The 18,945-nt window shown below is 47.3% G+C and overlaps 1 protein-coding gene across 1 annotated transcript in view; it reads left to right on the forward strand.

Annotated features, from left to right (window-relative positions):
* Positions 1-18,664, forward strand: part of LOC119437570 (uncharacterized) — a 76,429-nt gene extending 57,765 nt beyond the window's left edge. The window contains exon 4 of the mRNA XM_037704575.2: positions 14,634-18,664. Coding sequence (XP_037560503.1) covers positions 14,634-14,756 — 123 coding nt within the window. The 3' untranslated portion in view covers positions 14,757-18,664. The remainder of the gene's footprint in view (positions 1-14,633) is intronic.
* The last annotated feature ends 281 nt before the right edge of the window (positions 18,665-18,945 follow it).

Below are 18,945 nucleotides of genomic sequence, written 5' to 3' on the forward strand. Positions count from 1 at the left end.
CCGCCCCCCGAACAAAATTCCTGGCTACGCCCCTGCTGTCTATAAGTGCTCTTCTACGTAGTCTATTAACCTCAAGTTCGACATGTGACAAACACACAGATAACAAACAAACAGTCTCGTTTTTTTTTCTTAGGGTCGCACTGATAACCCTCATTTATTAGTTGTTTTTTTTCAATCTGGGCAAAATGCGTTCCTCAGGCAATGACTCTCTTTCTGCGGTATACAACGACCTATGGTGACTACTTTCTTGCGAAGGCTTTGGCAAGCGTAGAAACTCTCTGTTCCTCGATGCTTCTGCCCCTTGAACTTCCCAATGAGGCTTTGTCGTCCTCTCCATCCAATGGCAAGTGATCTCTTGAAGTGCCTCCAGCAAAGCCTCCATAGTTTTTTGCTGCTGCAGCTTGAAGTTGTTGCAATTCCCGAGGTAGGCCATGTGTTATCAGCGTTATAGCAGACTTCAGTGGAAATTCCGGCTCTGCAAGTTGAAGTAGTCGACGTTTTTCGAAGAAATACTCGAGCACTGCTCCAGACCTGTAGCGATAAGATATCGCTTGATCCCATCACTCAAGCGGGCAGCCACGAAATGACGAAATGAAGCTCTCCTTCCATGTGCGCCATTCACCACAATGATCTCCCGTGATACGCAGCTCGTACCATTTTCTTGCGATGCCATTTAGAAAAGGGAGCATATGCTTCACTGTTTTTTCATCTGTGTCCCAGCCGTTTTGTTGGCAGGCGTATTCAAAGAACGCAATCCAAGCTTCTCAATTTCCCGACAAACCATCGAACGGTTCAGGTTGCACAACCTCTGTAGGAACGCTTTCCTTGAAACTGAGAGCCGTTACAAGAGTCTGAATCAATTTTTCTGGGAAACTTCCTTTTGTTGAAGCTGAATCGCGTGAAGCACAACGAATAGATCTGAATGATAAGTTGCCTCTGATGCGGCTGACTTCTCTACTTGCAATAGCAAAAGGCGGTTGAAAAGCTTGAACATTTATCTTCACGGACTTTTTTTTCTAAGAGTTCGTCGACAGACATAGATGCCTTCTGCAGAACGAAAGGCACGAGCTCACCTGTCGTCACGTAAACAGGAAGATCGACTGGCGGGTCTCCAGGGAGCACGTAGTTCGTGAACATGAAGCTGTCTTTGCCTGGCTGAACGAAGAAGGTTACCCACATCATGGATCGTATAAAGCCGACTGTGCCAAAATATGTAATAAATCTGCACTTAGTAGCGCCACAACACAGACTCCATTTTGTTCTATCTCACACATCTTTATTCTCTTCCCATACCCTGCCCCTTGTCTTGTTTCAACGTCACCTATTGGCAGGCCTCCATAGGATTGCTTCAAGTTATTTAACGTAGCTCTTTCGCATAAACCAAAGGGTAAATGACGATACCTGAATAAATTACTAAACAGAACTACTGCTCAGACACTATGAAGCCTAACCATGTAAGGGCAGGAACTACATGGTGCAAGTTTAACCGCTGCTTTCAATAATTTCCTTTCGCCAGGTCGGTGAGAGTTTTTATAATCCCGAAATATTTCGCTTTCTAGGCAATCGAATACCACATTCGATATTTTCTGGAACCAACCGATGAAAGTGCGGTCGATTCTATCTTTAATTGATTACGACACAGTTCCAGCCTTGATGCATTTAATGTTCAAAGCAGGCTGATAAAGCATGTGTTATCCTTTCTCGTGCCATTTCTAAAACACAAATATAATACTTTACTGGTCACTGCAAAATTCACTGCAGACATGCAGTTAGCAAGAGTGGAAGCTATTTCCAGAGTGGAGATAGGAACTAGGAATGTTTTGAGCAATGCAGGTCTATATCTATACTTTCGTTTCTTCTGAGGCATCAGAACAAATGATTCACTGTCGCCTTCAGTGCTTTTTTTTCTTAAGCACTCCGTAATTACTAACTGTCACTACGGGTTCCACAAAAATAGATCAGCCGAACACGTTCTGATTGATCATAAAAAGTTCATTTTAATTATCTTCGAGTCACAACTTCTTACGCTAGGCGCATTGTGGACTTTAGCAAGGCGTTCGATATGATCAACCATGACATTCTTTTCGCCCAAAAAATGTCGCAGTTTCGCCCGAAAGGCGAAGCATCATTTGCGATAGCAAATTAGTAGAGAACTATTCGAAGTAGGGATAGTAGTTTTATCGGCTGCATAAACTAGGACACGTTCGCTTGCCAATTGAATTAACAAGCTTGGTGTCAGCGCACACAAGCAAACATGAATAGATCACACTCAATGACCACAGACAACCACTGTCAAGATGCTGGCAGCAAGCGCAGCCGCCGCAGCGAGCGAAGGTTCGTGCGGTCTATCGCTTCAACGGAAACTGAGCGGCGAATGCACAATGCATACGAAGGTCCGAGCCGTGTGGAGATCGCTTTGAAGAGACGGTGTGGGCGACCGCCGCAGCCGGGCAAAGTACAAGCGAAGTTGTTGGCAGAGTAAAAGCTGCCCCCCTCCCCGCCCTCCCGCGCTGCCTTTCCGCTGTCCTCCTTTCGCGTGGAAGATTGAGTGGCCAGTTCCCCTCGCGCCCGGTTGCAAGATACGCATTTGCTGCCGCAGCACAGCGTCGCCCCGCCTTCCTCACTCCCATACCACCACGGCCTTTCGCGCGACGGAAGTTGCGTTTGCTTTCCGCCGTGCGTTCGCTCTCCGTGATAGCGCGCGTCCAGTGCGCGCTTTCACTCGCGCATACGACGCGCGGCGACGATTTGATCGCCCTTGGACTTTATACGGAACCTCACGGCGATGGCGACGCCGACGGCAAAAATCCGCTTAAAGTGTCCCTATAATTGCTGTCGCAATAAAACTGAGCATTATGATGTACGTTAGCATGCACTTAATGTGATTAAATCACACCTTAATTCTCGCTTGCAGTCTGACATGGTTAATCTTTGTTCAACTGGAGTTCTGCGCATTACAGATGGCATGCCACAAGGCAGTCTGTTAGGGCCTGTTCTGTTCAATATTTACGTTATTGATGTAACCAACATTAGTAAGGAAGCTAAATACATTTTATACACAGACAACACTTCTTTATTTTTTCTTCTGATAACGTGACACTTCTAACAGACACAACTTGAGTCTTTTACAGAAGGGTCGTCACACAATTCATTAAAAATAAATGGTGGCTTGAATGCTGAATTGCATGAGAACCTAAACGCTACGTCCTTACTTTTTTTTTTGCTCTCCTAGATTCACTTGTCGGTTAGCTCATCTACATTATTTTTGCATCTTCGACATTGTACCCATTCTCTTGTGCAAGCTTTGTCGTAGACAAAAGCAATGCTGTACAAGTGCATAACGATTATATGCTTAGATTTTTTTGCGTACTTCTTTCTTAGCTTCTTTTATTTTTCATCTGTGCTGTATTTTCATTTATCATACTTTTGTATAATCATGTCTTCCATAGGATATAACTCGTCAATGTAAAACTGAGTATTTATGTTATCGAGCATAAAATGCTATGTTTCATATTATTTTATTCTTCTCGCAACTGGCAATGTTGTTTTGTTGATTCCACAGCTTATCAAGCGGTTGTCTAGACTGTTTTTTTTTCTCTGAACCCCTCAGTTCTGTTTGGAATTCAACTGAAAATAAAGTGAGATTCAGCCCGAGGGTGTGGTCTCAAATCCTGGCCGCGGCGGCAGCATTTTGATGGTGGCGAAATGCAGAAAACACCCGTGTACTTAGATTTAGGTGCACGTTACTTAATCCGAGTCCCCTACTACTGCGTGCCTCATAATAATATCGTTGTTTTGGCACGTAAAATCCGGATTTTATTTAACCATGTAATCTAAGCAAAGAGCCCGTAGCGCTAATACCACCGACTAGCCAGTTACCCAGGTAAGCTGCAAAACGGTTAGAGACAAATATACATAGCCTGCGAAAAGTATGGGAACTACCTGAAAAATCCTAACGCAAAAAATAAGAAAGGTAACGATCACTTATGCGTACAATGGGTTATGTAGAGTGCCCATTAATTTGCTACTTTACCTTCGTTGCACCGAAATACAGACTTTTTAACCACTGTAAGATTCGCAGATAATTAGATAAAAATTAACTTGCGCAACAATCTTAACGGAATAGACGGAACGCGAGCAGAACACACACAAAAAATGTGGCAGTTTCGACCGAAAGACGAAGCATCGGTTGCTATAGTAAATTAGTAGACAGCTATACGAACAAAGGATAGTTGTTTTATCGGCAGTATAAACTTATAAAGATTAGCTTACTAACTAAATTAGCAAGCACGGTGTCACGCGTGCACAGGTAAACATGAACACATCTTGCTCGATGACCGCGGAAGCTCGCTGTCAAAACGCTGGAGTGAGATGGTGCGGCAGCAGCCCCGAGCGATTGACGTTCGTACCGTATCTCGCTTCAACGCTAACTAAACGTCGAAAGCACAGCGCATACGAAGCAACCAGCACTAGCTGCACTTTGTCCACATCGCAGATCGCTTTGAAGATGAGGCCCGCGGGGGCGCGAACTTTTTCCACGTCACTAGATCGCTTTCAAATTTTGCCGTTGGAGGGCGTAACGCTTCCACAAGCTTTAACAAGCGTTGATTTCTAGTATGCTCGATGAGGCACCGACTTCGAACGACTATCCATAAGCGGACTAGGCCTCTGCATCGCGCAAACCGTAGACACTATATTTTTCATGTGTCAGTGGCTCAGATTCGTGTGCTATTTATAATTTGATGCATCGTTTCCTTTCCAATTATTGGTCGGGGCATTTGTTACAGAACCCACCAGTTTTAAAGTGCAGCGCAGCACCTACCTGCCCTCGTGAAAGGTGCTGGTGAAGCGCGGTGACGAGGCCCGAAGTGCCGCCCTAGGCTTGCTTCGCCTACGAGACGCGACAGCCCTGGGCCAGTGAGAACCAACGACGCCCCGCAGCAACCTGAGCAAACTACGCGCGGTGCCTGACGTAGAGTTTCCTAGAATTGTAGCCGGCGGCGGTAATCGAAACATCAGCTAAGCCTTCATATTGTTTTATTTGTAGTGCTTCAAAGAAATATGTACAGAAAAACGCTGTTATTTTAACTTTCGGAAGGAGATTCGGTTTGAACGCTGAAAAGCTTTATATCACGACACACTTCTCCAATGCGTACCGGCGAGAGAGCGAGAAATGTGAACCGGAACAAGAAAAGTCGCGAGAGAATTCTCCTTTGTGGTTATGCTCACACTAAGCTGCAGTTTGCTGAACATTGCTACGGAACAGTATTTGCCTTGACGAAGAGGCGAGCAGTGTAAAGACGACGACGAAGATTAGAGGCTACTGCGGGCTGTGGCTTCTTGGCCAAGTGCGGCGCATTTCTTTGTAAGTATACTTGTACATAGCTTTTCGTCTGCGTCTTCCTACGTAACATATCTGGTGGAGGTGAACGTTCTCTGTAACTCGTCACGGAGCTTCGCAGTGGGCGGTACGTCGAGCCTTCCGTCATGGCTCCCGGCGACGACAGCTCGACTCAGCCGGCTCCGACACCTGCTGGCACTTCGACGACCTACATCGCTCTCCCCGCTTCCCGCGATCCTGGCGTATTCTAGGGAAAAGATGGGGGGAAGACGTCGACGACTGGATCAGCCTGTACGAACACGTCAGCCGCAATAACCGGTGGGAGCCTACTATCCAGCTCGCCAACGCACTCTTTTACCACGGTGGCACACCTCGAGTTTGGTTTCGGACACACGAAGATGAGCTCACCAGTTGGGATTCGCTTAAACAAAAACTCCTAGACTTGTTCGGCAACCCCTATGGTCACCAACTTGCCACGCAGAAGGCGTTATCCGGCCGTGTGCAGACGTCCACAGAGCCCTACGTCACGTAAATTCAGGACGCAAAGTTGACGCACACATGACTGAGCCAGACAAGGTTTCCCACATCCTCAAAGGCATTGCCGATGACGCCTTCAACTTGCTCGTATTCAACAACGTGGCGACGGTCGATGCAGTTATAAAAGAGTGTCGCCGCCTGGAACTGGCTAAAAGCCATCGTATCGACCAGCAGTTTGCCCGTCTGCCCAACACCCCAGCGACATCTTCCTGTGCCAACGCTCCTCGTCCCAACAACACTGTTGATGTTACCAGTATCGTCCGGCGTGAAATTGAGGCCGCCTATCCGGCTGCCTTCGACTCCAGCTCCTCCAACGCACCTGCAGTCACGGTTTCCCTGATCCAGGCAGTTGTCCGCCAGGAGTTCGCGAACATGGGTCTTCACACCGTCTGCTCGGCCCATAGCCCTGATACCCACCCGGCTTCTTCGATTCCGCCCCGTCCCACATCTAATTACCCACCACGTTTCCGCAACCTATGTGATTGGCGCACTGATGACGACAAGCCCATTTGTTTTCACTGCTGTCGAATCGGGCACATTTCTCGCCACTGTCGCAGTCGCTGGAGTTCCCCGACCAGGTCTACTTATACTGCCTACTCTCGCCCAGGTGGCCCTTCTCGACCCTATGCCGCACGCTCCGATAATGCCGCCACTGATTCTCCTGCGCCGACCCGCCCCTATTCTCGTTCGCCTTCGCTCCAACGACGACAATCGCGCTCTCCTCAGCCCCGTCGCTCCTATTCGCCGACTCCCTTCGGACGCCGCTCCTAGCCGCAAAACTAGACGATGCAGCGCCTCGAGGTGACGCTGCATTGCTCACTACGCCGCCAAATCCTCTACTGACGTTGTCCACTCATCTGAACCTTCTTGACGTGCAAGTCGACGGTGTTTCTGTATCTGCTCTTATAGACACTGGGGCGCATGTATCCGTAATGAGCGCTGACCTTCGTAACCAGCTGAAGAAAATATTCACACCCGCCACGACGCCAGTTGTCCGTGTCGCCGATGGCGGAACAGCCCCCGTAATTGGTATGTGTGCCGCCCGCGTCTCCTTCGCCGATCGCTCCACTGTTGTGCTACTTACAGTCATCGCCCACAGTCCCCACGACATCATCGTCGGCTTGGACTTCCTCTCCGCGCATTCTGCTCTCATCGACTGTTCCGCCAGTACTCTTCGCCTTGACCTGCCTGTTCTGGATCCCTCTGAACCACACCTTAGTCGCCTCAGTTCCGTTGACTTCGTTCGCTTGCCGCCTTCGGCACTGACTTACGTTGACTTAGTGTCATCCCCACCAGTGCCCGACGGTCACTACATCGCGGCTCCCATGCAAGACGTCCTGCTTACACACGGGATCACAGTGCCTCATACAGTTCTATCTGTTACAGCGAATTGCGTCTGCCTGCCAGTGGTCAATTTTGGCTTGACGGCACAAGTGCTGCCACGCGGGATGTCTCTGGCCCAGCTTTGCTCATTCGAGGATCACTCAGTAGCATCTATTGCAGTAGACGACAACTCAGCCGATCATCCTCTACCATCGCAGTCGGCAACTTGTACCATTGCCGACTTACCGAAAATTATTGCGCCCGACATGCCGTCCGAGCACGCTCGTGAGCTCTACCGCGTTCTGTTATCCTACCACGATATTTTTGACTTCAACGATCGTCCCTTGGCCCAAACTACAGCTGTTAAACATCGCATTAATACCGGCGATGCCCCTCCTATTCATCGCCGCCGGTATCGAGTGTCCACGGCTGAGCGTCAAGTTATTCACGCAGAAGTTCGCAAAATGCTTGCCAAGAACATTATTGAGCCTTCGTGTAGTCCATGGGCGTCACCTGTTGTACTGGTAAAAAAGAAGGATGGCTCATGGCGCTTTTGCGTGGATTATCGGCACCTGAACAGGGTTACCAAAAAGGACGTGTATCCCCTACCTCGGATTCATGACGCCCTTGACTGCCTCCACGGTGCTCGCTATTTCTCCTCTATTGACCTTCGCTCCGGCTATTGGCAGATTGCCGTGGACGATCTAGACCACGAGAAGACTGCTTTTGTAACACCCGACGGTCTTTATCAATTCAAAGTGATGCCTTTCAATCTATGTAACGCTCCTGCCACTTTTGAACGCATGATGGACTCCCTTCTTCATGGTTTCAAATGGTCCACGTGCCTGTGCTACTTAGACGGCATTATAGTATTCTCCCCAACGTTTGCTACACACCTGGAGCGCCTCTCAGCAGTCCTGGACGTTTTTCGTCGAGCCGGTCTACAACTCAACGCATCGAAGTGCCAATTCGGCGTCGCCAGATTACTATCCTTGGACATCTCGTTGACGCGCAGTGAGTGCAACCGGACCCAGGCAAGATCCATGCTGTTACGCGCTTCCCTGTTCCGAAGTGTGTCAAAGATGTGTGCAGCTTCGTCGGCCTTTGTTCGTACTTCCGCCGTTTCGTGAAAAATTTCGCGGCCATAGCAACCGAGCTTTTGAAGACACCCCTTTCCAGTGGGGCGATATCGAGGCCTCTGCGTTCTCGCATCTAATCGACCTCCTCACAACGCCTCCCGTTCTGGCCCATTTCGATCCTTCTGCGCCTACTGAAGTCCGTACTGATGCCAGCGCCCACGGAATTGGCGCAGTACTGGCACAACGCCAGCGTGGCAACGACCGTGTTATCGCTTACGCCAGCAGGCTCCTTTCACCCTCCGAGCGCAACTATTCCATCACTGAGCGTGAGTGTCTGGCCCTAGTTTGGGCGGTTGCGAAGTTCCGCCCATACTTATATGGCCGGCCCTTTTCCGTTGTCACAGACCACCACGCGCTTTGCTGGTTATGCTCACTGAAAGATCCTACAGGAAGACTTGGTCGCTGGGCCTTACGCCTCCAAGAACATTCGTATACTGTTACCTACAAATCCGGCCGACTACACAAGGACGCTGACTGCCTGTCTCGCTACCCGGTAGACGAGCCTGACGACGCCGACAGTAGTACCGCCAACGGTATTTTCTCTGTGTCTGACTTCGCTAACATCGCCGATGAGCAGTACCGGGATCTATCGCTGCGAGCACTCATTGAGCGTCTGCGCTATACACGCAGGACATCTTGGGGTAACCCGCACGTACGACTGCGTCCGGCGCCGCTTCTATTGGCCTGGTCTCGCTCGCTCCGTCCGACGCTATGTTGCTGCCTATGATCCCTGCCAGCGTCGGAAAACACCTCAGGTGCTACCTGCCGGTCATCGCCAGCCGATCACCGTCCCTGTGGAACCGTTCTTTCGTGTTGGATTAGACCTCCTCGGCCCCTTTCCCACGTCATCTTCGGGGAACAAATGGTAGCCGTCGTAACTGATTACGCCACCCGATACGCTATCACGCGGGCTCTCCCTACCAGTTGCGCCACTGACGTCGCGGACTTTCTTTTGCGTGACATTATCTTGGTTCATGGCGCCCCGCGACAGCTGCTTACTGTGTGTGGTCGCAACTTCCTATCGAAAGTTATCGCCGACATTGTGCGTTCCTGCTCCACTCAACACAAGCTGACTACCTCATACCATCCTCAAACCAGTGGCCAGACGGAGCGGTTAAACCGTACCCTTACCGATATGCTGTCCAAGTACGTTTCCAAGGACCACCACGACTGGGACATTGCCCTTCCTTACGTCAGATTTGCGTACAATTCTTCTCGGCCCGACACCGCCGGATTTTCTCCATTTTATTTACTGCACGGTCGTGAACCGACCTTGCCCCTTGATACGGACCTTCCTCCTGCTGCGATCTCAACAAGCGAGTATGCGCGCGACGCCATCGCCCTCGCCGACCATGCACGCCAGCTTGCCCGTACTCGACTGACGGCTTCGCAAACCACTCAGCAGCGTCAGTACAACGCCCGCCTCCGTGACGTACAGTTTTCGCCTGGTGCGCTCCTGCTCCTGTGGTCACCCTCTCGTCACGTCGGACTTTCAGAGAAGCTCCTTTCGCGATACACAGGGCCCTACCACTTGCTGCGCCAGGTGACGCCTGTGACGTACGAAATTGAACCTGTGAGTTCGACCTCGCCGTCTTATCTGGCATCTAGTGATCTCGTGCACGTCAGTACGCTCAAGGCCTACTACACTGCTTCCGAGTCCGGCCTTTAATCGCTCCGGGACGGCGCTTTTGCCGCCGGGGGTAGTGCTACGGAACAGTATTTGCCTTGACGAAGAGGCGAGCAGTGTGAAGACGACGACGAAGATTAGAGGCTGGTGCGGGCTGTGGCTTCTTGGCCAAGTGCGGCACATTTCTTTGTAAATATACCTGTACATAGCTTTTCGTCTGCGTCTTCCTACGTAAAAATATTGTTAACGAAGTGATGTGACATCTTCAATTACATGTGTGCAGGAACTTTAACGCCATACCTTGATTGCGCCAGCGACGACTCCATGCGGCTGGATACTTTCCTTTATTCAGCGGCGGACAGCTTGTGTTCACCGGGCATATGTGGTGGGACTTTGTACGGAGTATATTTGTGCATTTAAACACGTATGCACGTTACGCACCGGTATATCTCCTGAAACGCCACTTACGTGCCGTTTATTTCTTGTAAACGTCGATGGGGGCTGTCATAATAAAGAAGTTTATGTGCAGCACGTTCTCCTGATTAGCGTTGTGATTTCGCTAACCTTGAAAGGTTAATGCAGAAGCTAGTTCTGAAAGCAAAATAAAATGAAATATATATATATATATATATATATATATATATATATATATATATATATATATAGTAACTGGATTTTTCAATGGGCCAAGCGTATTTAGGAAAATCAGAAGCACAACTTCGCGGTTATCTTAGGTTTATTATTTTCCCAACAGTTTCGGTCGGTGGACCGACCTTTATCAAGGGTCGGTCCACCTTGATAAAGGTCGGTCCACCGACCGAAACTGTTGGGAAAATAATAAACCTAAGATAACCGCGAAGTTGTGCTTCTGATTTTCCTATATATATAATATATATATATATATATATATATATATATATATATATATATAGGAAAATCAGAAGCACAACTTCGCGGTTATCTTAGGTTTATATATATATATATATATATATATATATATATATATATATATATATATGTGTGTATATATATATGTGTGTGTGTGTGTGTGTGTGTGTGTGTGTGTGTGTGTGTGTGTGTGTGTGTGTGTGTGTGTGTGTGTGTGTGTGTGGTGTGTGTGCGTGTGTGTGCGTGTGCGCGTGTGCGCGTGTGTGTGCGTGTGAACGAGAAAGGGCACCAAATGCCCATTGTTGATTATTCATACCATAAGAAGCCAGCATGATATGATATATATTGTGAGCACATTTAACGTGTGCGGGCACATTCTATAATATGTATATATATATATATATATATATATATATATATATATTGATAAAATTCAGAAGATGCCTGTCCAAAGCAAGCGGGCAGGCACAACAGCAATAGTAGAAGCCAGACGACGCCAGCGTTCATTGTCTGCTGTGCGGAACGCCTCGCAAGCGTCATTGCGCTTTGGATACACCATTAGCTTTCTAAGCAACCATAAATACTCAGACGACGCCTATCATTTTGAATTTAATTTCTCAGTGAAGAATAACCAAAGTAGGCGAACATCGTTGTGTTATCACTGCAGCCACCGTTGAATCCAGGCGCCCCAAGCGTCGCCTGCGAAAACAGCTCCCCATTGGCTCTATGTAAATGTCACGAGCTTGCCGTTGTGGTCGCATCATCGTCGTCGTTCGAGCTCTGTTTTCCGACTGTCCTCTCTTATTCTCACGTTCTACCTGCGCTCGAGCTAGGTGGTGCACGTACGATGATCCGGGCATCTCGGCTGCAGAACACCGCGTGGGTATTTCCTACGCACGAACCGCGACTCAAAAGCAAGCTTCCTTGTAGCGTTGATTTCCGGTAACCAGACAGCAACGAGCCACTCCTGCCCACACTCGCATCGGACTTGCAAGGCCCTTCTCGTCGCTACCAGGCTGCTAAATCGAGGCCTGCTCGTTTGTTCGGCACATGGAGTCCGAGTACCACAACGCTGCGCCGAACTCCAGCATGGCAGCGTCATCACAGGAACTCGGATCGACAGCTCCGCGCACGCCAACCAGCTCCTGACGCACAAAAAAGTATGCATGTTGGAAGACCACAGCTACTTCTAGAAGCGCGTCATCTCGGACTTGGCGTTCATCGGGAATTTACTTGAGCAGCTCGAGGATGGCGTACTACTGGGGTACGACTGGGCGCTGACGAAGAGCAACGTTTTCGCAGTGATCGAGCAGCTAGGCAAGCCCGCGCTCTTTCTGATCGGCCGCATGTCGGAGCTCAACAGTGAGCTCCTACTTTGGCCTGCTTTGGCATGAGTCAAAGCCCAGTGAGCTTTGACTCATGGAGAGAGTCAAAGAGCCACTCGAGGCGCGCCGCCACGGTTTTGATGTTATAGCCAGCTTCCTGCAAAATATTTCGTCTAGCTTCGATTCCCACAGTACGTGGGACCTGCATATATATTTTTATATATTTTTTTCCTGAAATCAAATAGATCCATTTCCTGGATAAAAGGAATGAATGCTGTGACGTTTTATGTTGCGCAGTTAACGAGCTTCATGCACTGCCAGGGCTCATCGCTCCATGATCCGAAATCGACATCGTCAGAAGCATGAGCACCCATACTGACGAGCAGCTTACGCGTGAAGACATGAAGAACGCGACCACCGAATATGTATAGCGCTCAGGGTGGGTCCCACGCAATCCTATGGACCGGAACCAGCGACGACACATTGGAGTTTGAACTCCAAGCTATTGCAGTTGCGATTGAAGAACGGCACTTGTACATTAAAGCCACCGAGCTGCCCATCCACACAGACTCTCATGCTGATCTGCGAGAATTTCGCCCTTCCCAGTGCACCTGAGCCGCTCAACGAGCCTGCCGCGTCACCGAAAGCACAGGCATCAGCGTCACTTTTCAATGGCTACCAGGGCGTGAGGACATTGCCGGCAGTGCCCATGAGGCCACTCCTGTTGGAATACGAGCGATCGCACCTTTTCCCCCCTCATCTATGCCGGATGCCCACAACCAGTACGACCCACACCGTACACTGCGAAACGCCTCAGTGCAAAGAAAGCATGCTCTTCGCGATAACATTCCGTTAAACCCGGACACACTGCCGGACGGCATTTCAAGGGCCGGCTTGGTTGTGGATTCGTGCTATAACACCAGGTGTCTTAGAACGTTAGCGAATTTACCACCCCAGGCGCCCGCGGAGCTCTGACTTGTAGTCGACGGCGCCACAGATATTAGACAGTTTTAGCAGAGCGCCGCTTACGCTCCGCTCAGATTTCACGCTCTGAGGTACTGCATGAAACTGCGTAGATCTCGCATTTGATAAGCGCGTCTTGCCGAGACGCGAGCGACGCGCTATCAACTCGGCTGCAAAACGACGAAGAGGCCAAGTAGACACGCGGTCACGATCCGCTCAGTCGGCTTTGTAGCGGAGCGAGGGATGCGTTCTTCGTTCCGCTGCCGGTATGAGCGTTGTGCGCAAGCGCAATAGCGTTCACGCTCAGCGGTTGTGTGGCATTTGCCAGCATATGCCGGTCTGAGCGGGGCGGACAGTAAGCGCTCAGCTAAAACACTCTATTGTTCAACCACCACCGGTCGCTCTAACGCACAAAAACTGCCGACCACAGGTCCGGCCCAGCGCCGCTCACCTGTTATGGGACTGTCACGCTCATTCAGCTAGCTGCCCGGATGTGACGCTTGATGTCATTTGACCCACCACCTCTCAACTATATGGCGCCTGGATAAGCCCTGGCGGCTCTAGCAATACGAGAAAAGGAGTTTTAAACGGGACTCTTGAGCCGGCTATAACCTTGCATCCTAAATCCCCTCCCCCATTTTTCTTTTCCTCAATGGGCAGTGGGCCATCTGCTCAATAAATATTTATTCCATCAATCGTGCATGAGTGCTGTCTAAGCACTTCTGCAGAATACGAATTCTAAACATAACAAGTACCGTTCTACTTCAGTATCCATGTAATAACTACATTGTATCATGCATTTATACACAGTCATATAATCTGCTTTATCCCATCACCAAGTCATACGTACACGGTTCAAATCTCCCCATTTCATAACGTTAAATAAAAGCCATCGAGTAATTAATTTGGCTCCATGGTTATCGCCATATCTCACATTATTTGTTTTTCTTAATATCTTGGCTTTGTGTAGGCTGTGTTTATCATGTATGCATTATGTTCTTTGATATTTATCAGCGTATTCTTAATTTAAACATCTACATTTTCTTTCTAGTGCTAGTTTTACTCAATTTGCCCCCCATTCTATTTCACTCGTTTCTAGTAGTAATAGAAATGATGGCAGATTCACTTTACTTATTTTTTCAACGTGTTACTTCAAAAGAAAGTTAAAAAGTTATGAAGTACGTATGGTTTCAATAAATAGGTATTTGATTTGCCTAATTTAATTCTTCCGGACTGTTCAAAGTTGCAATAATATTTAGTCGTGGCGACCACATCGCTTAATCAATATTTCCTCCTTGAACTGTTATGTTTTAGTGCTGGTATTTTTGTGTTTTTTTATAATGTAGCTTCTCACCCGTTTATTTTCAATAAATTCTTTTGTTTGTACATAATTTCGGGGCCTCATGTTATGTGCTCATATGTTTGCTGTCCATTTGTACTATTCGCGATGAACATCACATTTGCTTTTTTTTTTTCTGCTACTTCCACAGGACGCAACGGGCAGCTTCACGAATAGCCTAACAATCCGGTTTCACCCGTCGCTGGAGCTCGAAGGGGACGAGATTAAGACTCTAGTCTGCAAATTCACAACAGGCGACGTGAACCTGGGATGACGGCCAAAGTGGACGAGAAGGTGCCAGCATTCAGAGCACGTGTACACTTGGCACAACACCACGGAGTTGAAATGCATCAGCACAGCCAAGAGTGTCGGCCGCGGACAAGAGGACAGCTATCGGGACTAATCGCCATAGCTGTCCTCTTCGGGCCGTCACCCTGTAGAGCCCCGCCTGCCATGGAGTTTATATAACCAACTCTAAGCTCCCCATAGTTCGCGTGCATTGAAATCGATAACCGCAAGGGCGCCACCATGCTGCTACTTTGAGCCGGCGCGCAGGCGACGAGAAGTGATTCAGACGAGACGCCCAATTAACGCGATCCCGTGCCTTCCTCACTATGAGGACGCCCTCTAGTTCAGGCGCCTGAAACTCATCCTTTCACGCACCGTAAATTTTCCATAGAGTATTTATGAATAGCCATTGCATTTTTCTGAAAAATATAGGGAATGAACTTTACGCATTGTCCGTACGTACTTGCTACGTGTAAATGCTTGTTTTGCAACAAAAATGACATGTAGCAACATGGCCGCGCCTTTGCGGTTGCCATTTTATTTCGCCCAGCTTTTTCTCTAGAGTTAGCATACTAACTCTGTGCCACCTGCAAGACGTAGGATGTGATGATCGCTTGTCAATGACGTCATGCCTTCATGTTCCGCCTCTATCGCTCCACTACTGTACACACTTTTGTTGCCGGCAAAGCAAGAAAGCAAGAAAGAAAAGAAAAGCAAGAAAGCAAAGCAAGAAAGCAAGAAACTCCGTGTCGGCACGGAGTTTCTTAACAAAACGTCGCTTTATGCATTGAAGCACAAAATTAACTGGAACACCAATGCATTTCTTCGCAAAGTTCAGGAATTATTATCTCGAAACTGCTGTCATCCTGAGAATTCGTTCCAAGTAGATCCGCCTTGGGAACACCACGGCTACAATTTGTAAATCGCAATGTGGGCTATTAGGTAATTAGTTAAAAAGTTAATTAGTGAATTTTTGTTGATCAGTAGATTACGCATTTCAATTTTTTGTGCAAGTAATGTCCGCCTCTTCGAGTACACCAGCTCATTAACTAGAATTGGGCTATCTGCCACAGGCAACCTTAAATAAATTTTGAAAGTGTTCGCTGAAACACCCTGTATATATAGAAACATATAAAAAGCAAACAGAAATAAAAATCAATAGACATAAAAATTTCACCATGATTATAAATGAACCAACAAATGAATTATAAATGAAAAAAATTCAAATTTTGAACAAATGCCATGTCATGTCTTATGGCAGATACAGCATCTTCTGGCAGGTTACTGTAATGACGAACGGCTTAGGCAAGATTGGTGAGTAATTGAGAAGCACGTGGGAACATAAACAGCTCTTTAAAGCGGCTGATCTTACTGAGAAAAAATACGATTGTTGGGCTGTGTATGTAAGACAATGTGAATGACGCGTGACTGTGATAAAAGAGTGCGAGTGCCAACAGTCTTCGCTGCCTGAACGATGGAAGGTTAAGCGATGCTGACATGATTGCTTCCTATAAATCTGGCAGCTCTATTCTCAATAAGGTAGCCCAATAATTAAGTACACTTGAATTTGGTTATGTATAACTGACGCATATTCTGAGTTAGAGCGAACCAGAGAGGCATATGCTCAATATTTAGTGTTCCGCTTAGCCTGCTGTGACGAGGTACTGTATGTGGCTAGTATACACAGTAACTCTAGCTGTGACGTCTGACGAATATTGCTTTGAATATTTTCTACTTATAGTGTCAATATCCGTATTTCATGATAGGTCGCCAGATGGTTGCACGCCTAGGATCTTTATTGTAGAAACGTTTTCATGGGTATATCATGCAAGAACTGCGCAAGTAATTAGGGATAGTCGTAAATGCCATCACTGTTGTTTTAGAAGCGTTTATGTACATTTGCTGGTGATCACACTAAGCGGCGATATTCTTGAGAGGTCTTTGCAAACAGTGTGGACGTCATGTTTAGTAATGTGTCTATAAATCACACAGTCGTGAGTGAGTTGATGATGCAAGGTTTTTACGCACGTCTTTGATGAAGGCGGAAGTAATATCGGTCGCTCTGCTGAGCATTGCCGTGTACAGGGCTTGGCTTAATAAAGAACAACAGTCGTAAACTGGGACAAATTGAGAATGGTCAATCAGGACCAAGTAAACCAGTTGCTGATGCTTGCTTATTGTGAAAAAGAGTAAATGAGCGTGTCAAATGCTACCATACCATGGTGAGGAGCCGCGTCCTCGTCATTCGCTTGACGGGCTCAATCCATTGGTCCTTCCCGTGAAAGCTGCGCATTATAGAACGTCTGCCTTGTCGTGCACATGAAGAGGCGTTTTCTTGACATTTCTGTATTTGGCAGCAATATAAATAAACCTCACTTCTCATGCGCCACTGTCCTTTCATGTATTGTTAAAACAGTAAAAACCCCACACGTCCTTCTTTTTAAAGCGTGAGCCCCGAGAGATGCATGAAATTTATTTGGGCTAAATTGGGTTCAAATGCGCAGCTTATGCTACCGAAGTAATCTTGGCAAATCCGCAGGGCTGGTAGGATTTTTAAAGTATACCTATTCGGCGACTTTTTTCTAATAGCGAATAAGAATGCCTAATTTATGGACCTGTGAAACTGACTATATATAGGATGTTTTTTTAGACAATGCAGATTTTTATTTTTAAAAAGTAATGAAAGAAGCCAACGTGGTGTTTTTGCAGATCAGTTCAAGGGCGAGGCGGACATTTCCACCAATAACGTGAGCAGAAGACTAATTAGCAAAAATTTATTGATTACCTTTTTTATTCTTGCCTTGGGGACCGCTCTGTAAGTGACAAATTAGGAGCCAGTGGCATTTTCATTCACACCTATCTTTTAAAGACCTGGAGAATCGCACTTAATTCGAGATATTCAAGACGTGTGCGGCGAAGTTCGAGTGACACCATACAGCGGCAAATCGTAAGCCGACACACAGCTGCACATGCTTGCCAGGCAAAGCGTATATGTGACGCATCAGTAGCTGCCGCGACTACAGACGTTCGGTTTGCTACTTTCTCGCGCTTGTCGTCACGGAGTTTCGGTCTGATATGACAGCGCGCGGTCGCCTTTTCTGTGCTCCAGCGGATTGCCTGAATTTACCGTTCAAGTTCGATTACAAATATCTCAAATTAAGTGAGGCTTTCCAGGTAAAAAAAAAATGAAGGTGCGTTAAAGTGTGAGTGACTTCATACTCGCTAGTTTAACAGCTGTATAAAAAAGGTAATTATTAACTTTTTGTTAATTCATTCATCATCATACGTTTGACAAACTCACCTTGTATCGCATGCCGTGACGCGACTTACGTCGTGCAACAAGAACTGCTCTTTCAGGGCAAAATATTAACTTTTGCTTCACTTGCCAGAATGTTCCTATATGGAATTACTCCTATAGATTGTTCGTTTTCACCATACTTTCCTGCATTTTCGATATTTTCGTATGGACACTCCAGGCGAATTTACATCGTCGCCGTGGTGTTCCGTATGTAAAGTCCAAGTGCAATAACACCGCGGCCGCACGCCGTATTATATAGGTGCGAGTTTTTTTTGCGAGTTTTTACGACTGTTTGGTACATGCCGAAAACACGTACAATGTTCCCCGTACATTGTACGTGTTTTCATAAGATATAACGACCTTTTTAGCGAGAACCATGTGTGTATAGTACGTACTGCTTCCTTCAAGCAGACTTTAATTAAACTGCGTCGACAATAAACAATTAAGCTGGAGCTGTTAATTAATTCAACGTTCTTGATCAAGGATTATATTTCATCACAAGTTGTGCGACCTGTTTTGTCTTCTGTCTTCATCACAACATTCAGAACACTACGTTTTCTTTAAATAAAGGTTGCAAGTAAATTATTTTAGGTTATTCATTTCACCTTCTCAATAAACATAAGCTAATGATTCCACTGGCCCAGACAGCACATTCATCCACGCGACTGGAATAGAGATCGAGACTTCATTTCATTTATTTACCTTAAAGACACCACGAGGGCGCATTGCAGTACAGATGGCGGCTTTCGCTGGTGGTTTGCGGCCGTTGTGCACCTTCCTTTTGCAATCCATCAGCGCTCGCGGCTTTGAAACTGCAGCGTTGGGCGCACTCTTCTGATACAGAGGCCTTGCGGTGGACACCAGATCCTTCGAGGTT

Source organism: Dermacentor silvarum, chromosome 1 (genome assembly GCF_013339745.2).
Source record: "Dermacentor silvarum isolate Dsil-2018 chromosome 1, BIME_Dsil_1.4, whole genome shotgun sequence".
NCBI classification, from domain to species: domain Eukaryota; kingdom Metazoa; phylum Arthropoda; class Arachnida; order Ixodida; family Ixodidae; genus Dermacentor; species Dermacentor silvarum.